The sequence below is a fragment of the Silene latifolia genome, chromosome 10, assembly GCF_048544455.1.
Source record: "Silene latifolia isolate original U9 population chromosome 10, ASM4854445v1, whole genome shotgun sequence".
Taxonomy (NCBI): domain Eukaryota; kingdom Viridiplantae; phylum Streptophyta; class Magnoliopsida; order Caryophyllales; family Caryophyllaceae; genus Silene; species Silene latifolia.
The window spans coordinates 99745919-99752424 of record NC_133535.1 but is presented as its reverse complement, the minus strand read 5'-3'; the positions used below and the strand labels follow the sequence as shown (position 1 = coordinate 99752424).

The window sequence follows — 6506 nt, the reverse complement described above, 5'->3', positions numbered from 1 at the left end:
CGTCGAAAGCATGCGGTGGACTATTGCTTGTTAGACGACCACAACTTTGAAAATTCGTTAGTACCTCTCAAACTCTTATAACAGGGTCAATTAGTTACGATATTGAATTTGTAACTAATTCTCAATTTCTTACTACTATGCGTGTGTCTCATTGCAGCGAATCAATCTCTTGGTACAGTAGGCATGCCGCGCTACGCCGGTCCGACATCATGTCCATGCTTCCTGAGGTTGTAATGTCGCCTGTTGTCATTGAGTCCTGGGCTGTTTTGCTGAACCACTTGGAGATGGCCTTCTTTGGGATACGTCATATGGTACCCCCCCCCCCCCCCGCACAAAGCCTAAAAGTTATACATTATTTTTACTTTTATTATGTAGGCTCACTCACTTCTCTGAACAGGAATGTATCATGCATCTTTTGGATATATGTGAAGCAGGCTCACCGTCTAATGCCATCACTGATCGGCTGTATCTAATTTGGGATACCTTCATCCAGAACTGTGGTTCAGCATTGGTATGTATAAATTTTGGAGCGCAAACTATTGATCTCCTTGACTACCAACATCATGCCAACTGGGAGCAGTCTGAAATGTGCAATGTTACTCGCCAAGTGGTAAGTCTAATGCCAATAAATCATTTTCGAAGAGATGAACAATATATGGTTTATTTAATTGTTAGTGCTTTAATGGCAGGCATCAGCTGTTAGCGATTATTTGGATGTCAGAACGGACAGGGGGTACGAGATTACTAGCTTTGAGCATCGGCAAATCCCGTTCAGGCGCTAAACACCCCTTCCTAACATAACAGAATCATGGAGAGGAAGAGGAAGAGGAATCGACGGTACTTGGTAGTCGAGTTGGTGGCGACCCTTGTACTAGCTGACATAAATGTCAACAGAGACGTTTTTGAAGCAAAGTTGAATGGGTTTATCGCTGGAAAAGAAGATTTATGGGGCAAGTTACAAAAGAAGCGCAAAATTAAGGCTGTGTTATCGAAAAAGTAAACAATTTGTGGACATATTTTTGATTGAAATGTATTTTGTTTGGCAATGTATTTTGACTATTTGTATTTTGGTTGGCAATGTTTACACTGATGTATGTAATGGTATATTTTTTGGCAGTTATAATCATAGTTTTTTCAAAGTATAAATGTGACTAAATTGCAAGTGTAACTGTTAACACACATAAAGTGTAAATGTTAATACTGAAATTGAAGAATACTTTCATTCAGATGAAACTATTATTGAAAGTGTAAACGTTATCATACTGAAAGTGTGAATGTAAACACACTGAAATTGAATTTCAGTTTCATTCAGATGGAAGGTAAATGTGAATGAAAGGTAAAGGGTAAATGTGGTGACATGGGAAGTGTAAATGTTAACACAAGTTACTTGAGAATAAGTGTAATTGTTACTTGAAATAACATAAGTAATCCAAAATAAGTTCAAGTAACACAATGTTTGGCTATCTAATAAAACAGAGAGATTTTGGTCTTATGACAGTGTAACTCTAACGTTGGTGTTACTAAAAGTTACACCAACTGCAGTTCAAAGTTACACTGCCATGAGACCAATTCCTACTCCCTCGCTCCAGTTATAGCACATCAAAGATTAAAGTTACACACTCAAAATATATAGAGCAACATTTGTCACTGCTCTAACGTCTATTCTTGTTCTGATTCCAGCTCTACGTCCTCCTCTCCTTCATCCTCTTCTGGTTCAGACGACCCTTCGCACAATGGTGTGTCTGCTGAGAAGGGGTTAGGGCAGTTCCTCTTGTCGTGATTTGTCATTCTCTTGCAATTCTTACACTTACCTTTGGGTTTCCTAGCCAACACCATTGCTTTTGTTTTGGCTGACAACAATCTTTTTCCGGTACCCTTGTTTTCGAATTCTTTGGTGGCAATATCGTCACTACCTCACATGCCGTACAATTCAGAAATTTCTCCATTTGTTGTTTTTTATTCAACACTTCCACTAATGGTGACAGCGACTCTTTAAATGCCCTAATTACAGCGGAAAAGCTTTCAACATCAGCTACTCCTTTGTCTCGAAGGAGCCCTACAGCTTCATGAACTTCTGACCACATTATTGACATTGCAATTTGTTTTTCATCGGTGACTTGCATGTTTTCTGTCCCTTCACCATTACTATTGAAAATCCTAAATCGGAGATACTCTTTCATCCATCTATTTACAACATAATCTTCTGGTATAGTCTTTATCCCACTTGCTGAAAAAATCCATATTATATGGCGGCATAGGATTCCGGTTCTTTCAACCATCGTAAAACTGCAGCTTGCTTTACGTGTACCTGTGTCATTAGTTAAAGCTAGCATGTAAGTGTGAATGTTAAAAATAGTGTAACTGATTATATAGAAATTTAAATGAGATAAAAACAGAAACTGTAAATGACATATCATGGAAAGTGTAAATGTCATATGATGTAAAGTGTAAATGTCATGAATTGTAAAGTGTAAATGTTAAGTTATTAGAAGTGTAAATGTTAAGTTATAGGAATTTAAATGAGATAAAAACAGAAAGTGTAAATGTCATATGATGTACGGTCACTATAGCAAAATAGTGTAACTGATTATATAGAAATTTAAATGAGATAAAAACAGAAACTGTAAATGACATATCATGGAAAGTGTAAATGTCATATGATGTAAAGTGTAAATGTCATGAATTTGATGTGACCATAATTGGCGCATATTTAGCCCCCGAATTACGATTGTTTCTATGCTTTTTAGTGCCTATTTGGGTCATTTCTTATCTTTAGTTCTTTGTTTTGCATATTCTTTGAGATTTTGATCCCTTGGTAGGAAAGGAGTAAGAATCTTGCATTTTCATGGCAAAACAAGGCTAAATTGATCATATTCAATGACCAAGCATCAAGGAGAGACAAGACTAGAAGGCCTTTGTACATAGCATAGTAGAAGAGCAATGTTGAGAAAAGGATCCTTGAGTCCCCAAGGAAATCCTCAAGGAATTCATGAAGAAAAGGGAAGAAAAAGAAGAAGGAAACTTGCTGAACTACAATCCGAACGGATTGTAGAGAATCCGTCCATCCTCGCCAATCCGAGCGTCCCGCAAAGGAATCCGCTCGGATTCCCCCGCCGCCGATCCGAGCGTCTTGCCCAAGAATCCGCTCGGATTCCTCGGCCCAGATCCGGCCGTCCCGACTCCCATCCGCACGGATCGCAAAGACAAAGACGTTTTCATTCCTCAAGCATCGATAAGAGAAGCCCTTCTCTCGGATAATCCCGGAGGCTCCTTGCTCAACTTAAAAAGTGTAATTACTAGTTTAGCCCTTAGTTAACCCTAATGCATCCTCCCTAATTTTCACTATAAATACCCCATTAGTCTAATTAGAGGAGCATGTTCTTCTTATCAATAATTAGTGTAGTTAATATCAATCAAATCTCTCTTCAATATTGTAATCAAATATTAATCAAGTTTTAATCCAAGTTTTAGTTCTTTAATCTCTCTCTTGTTCTTACTTTATTTTGGGTAATTGAAGATTATTTGGGTTATTATTGGGAGATTGACAACCTCTCAATCTAGGATTCAAGTACTTCTATTATTCTTGCTTTATTATTGGAATCATTAGTAGGTATAATCTCTTAATCCCTTTTTAATTATTGCTAATTACTTTCATTTATTCATCATGTTTCATTATGTTAGTATGATTGACAACCTTTCTAGCATGATCAATATGATAATGAGTGAGTAGTCTCTTAGCTAGGGTTTAATGGGTGATTAGGGAAACCAACATGGGGAATGATTCATGCTTAAATTAATATGCTTTCATATCTTATTTGCTTGCTTGTTTTGATCTTAATACATGCACATGTTATATTTGATGAAATGCTAAGCCTATGAATCCTTGCATTTACTATCATCTTCTATCCTTTCAACTTGACTTGTAAGACATAACCCAACTCGAGTCTTGTTAGACCATGCATGTGTTAAGTAGGGAAGATTAAGTCGACTTGTAGGTGTTGTACAATCCAAGAGATTCGGCTCCGGGACCCAAACTTTCCTAGGATTGTAAGATATAACCCAACTCAATCCATCACAACAATAATTGCTTGCTTATAATTTGAGAACATGTTTGTATGATCATATCCCATGATTCCCCTATGAACCCATGACACCCTAGTGCTTTTAATCAATTGTTTACATCCCTTATTTCATTTATCTTGTTAGTTTATTTTCATTGCTATCTTAGTTTAGTAACCTTCTACATCAACCCAATTTGTGACACCCCTAGACACCACTAGTTACAATAGAATCTTCATTTCAATACCCGTCCCTTGGGATCCGACCTTTACTTGCCTCTTTACTAATTGTAGAGTTGTTTGTGAAGTATAAATTGTGTTTTGTATCGACCATTGACCAACGACCACATATGCTTAATTGTGAACACGAAATGGCTCCGATCATAATTGTAAAGTGTAAATGTTAAGTTATTAGAAGTGTAAATGTAAACTTATAGGAAGTGTAAATGGCATGAACTGTAAAGTGTAAATGTTAAGTTATTAGAAGTGTAAATGTTAAGTTATAGAAATTTAAATGAGATAAAAACAGAAAGTGTAAATGTCATATGATGTAAAGTGTAAATGTCATATGATGTAAAGTGTAAATGTCATGAACTGTAAAGTGTAAATGTTAGTTATTAGAAGTGTAAATGTTAAGTTATAGGAAGTGTAAATGTCATGAACTGTAAAGTGTAAATGTTAAGTCATAGGAAGTGTAAATGTCATATCATTGAAAGTGTAAATGTAATATCATTGAAAGTGTAAATATCATTAAAAGTGTAAATGTCATGAACTGGAAAAGTGTAAATGTTAAGGTATAGGAAGTGTAAATGTAATATCATGGAAAGTGTAAATGTCATATAATGTAAAGTGTAAATGTCATGAACTGTAAAGTGTAAATTTTAATTTATAAGAAGTGTAAATGTTAAGTTATAGGAAGTGTAAATGTCATATCATTGAAAGTGTAAATGTAATATCATGGAAAGTGTAAATGTCATATAATGTAAAGTGTAAATGTCATGAACTGTAAAGTGTAAATGTTAAGTTATAAGAAGTGTAAATGTTATGTTATAGGAAGTGTAAATGTCATATCATTTATCCTTTGAAAGTGTAAATGTCATATCATTTGAAAGTGTAAATGTAATATCATTGAAAGTGTAAATATCATGAACTAGAAAGTGTAAATGTTATGAACTGGAAAAGTGTAAATGTTAAGGTATAGGAAGTGTAAACTACCTTGACTGTATGCAACTTCAAAATTCTTCTTCCTGGATGAATCTTTGACAGTAGTTACCTCTAGCTCGACTCTCTCAGTGAAACCTCCTGTTCTACATGTATCAATTAAGAAGATGGCTTCTTCTTTGAATTTCTGGAAAGCTGAATATGTGTACACCTTTGCAGCATGAATCTCTAACGCCAGATGTGTTGACGCCGTTGCGGACGAGTGCTTATCCATGTTGTCAAGCTGCTTCTGTGTATGTCTTTGTTGGTCCATAGCGCTCTCAAAACGCATCCAAAACTCAACCAATGTTCCTGACTTATGCTCAAACCTCTTGAAAAAGCTATTTTCGCTCTCTGATCTTTGAGTCGTCCTCATAATCGACGCCATCCTCAAGTCTCTGCAATGCGCCATCACCCACTGTCCCCTTATAGCATACGTATCCGCAAACCAATCATTTACGCCAACACCATGATCTTCAATTATTTGCTCCCAGATACCATCAAATTCTGCTGCGTCAAGCTCATCGTCCCATATAATGTCATTAATTTTACACATGAAGTCATTATAATCACTCCTAGAGACACCAAACTTACTGGACATTTTGTTCATTATATGCCACATATAGAACCGATGGCGCGCTGTCTTGAAAACAAGAGGGACAGATTTGATAATAAATGGGTCCTAATCTGTAATTATGTACTCAGGTTCCTTACCCCCCATTGCTTGTAAAAACCGGCTGAAAACCCAATTAAATAACTCATAATCTTCCCTTGCAATTAGCACCCCACAGAACGTCACAGATCGTTTATGGTGGTCAACACCTGTGAATGGTGTGAATACCATAGAATACTTGTTGGTGGAGTAAGTTGGGTCGAATGACACCGCATCACCAAAAAATTTGTAATTATCTCGGGCAGTACCGTCCGCCCATATGGCCCTACGTAGGCTGCCATCATCGTCAAGATCATAGTCAAAGTAGAAACCTATTCTTATTTCAGTCATTTCCTTGAAATGGTCAACAAACAACTGACCATCCCGTTCGTGAATGAAACATTTAACATCCCTATGGAAGTTCTTAAAATAATTTAAGCTTGCTCCAATGTTCTCGAATACATTCACTTGTTCTTTGCAGATTCTGTATGTCTTTGTTGCTCCTATCTTCAGCTGCCAATCAATCATTAACAGATACGTCATATAAATATAACATGAATGAAATTATTTATTTAGTATAGACAGTGATTATATAT

General features: G+C 36.3%; 1 protein-coding gene across 1 annotated transcript; it reads right to left on the bottom strand.

The window, feature by feature from the left end:
* Positions 1 to 1223: 1223 nt before the first annotated feature.
* Positions 1224 to 5532, bottom strand: LOC141607958 (protein FAR1-RELATED SEQUENCE 9-like). Its single transcript, XM_074427307.1, has 3 exons — positions 5274 to 5532; positions 1914 to 2308; positions 1224 to 1262 (listed from the first exon to the last, which is right to left on the bottom strand). The coding sequence occupies exons 1-3, from the start codon at positions 5530 to 5532 to the stop codon at positions 1224 to 1226; spliced, it is 693 nt and encodes a 230-aa protein (XP_074283408.1).
* Positions 5533 to 6506: the final 974 nt, after the last annotated feature.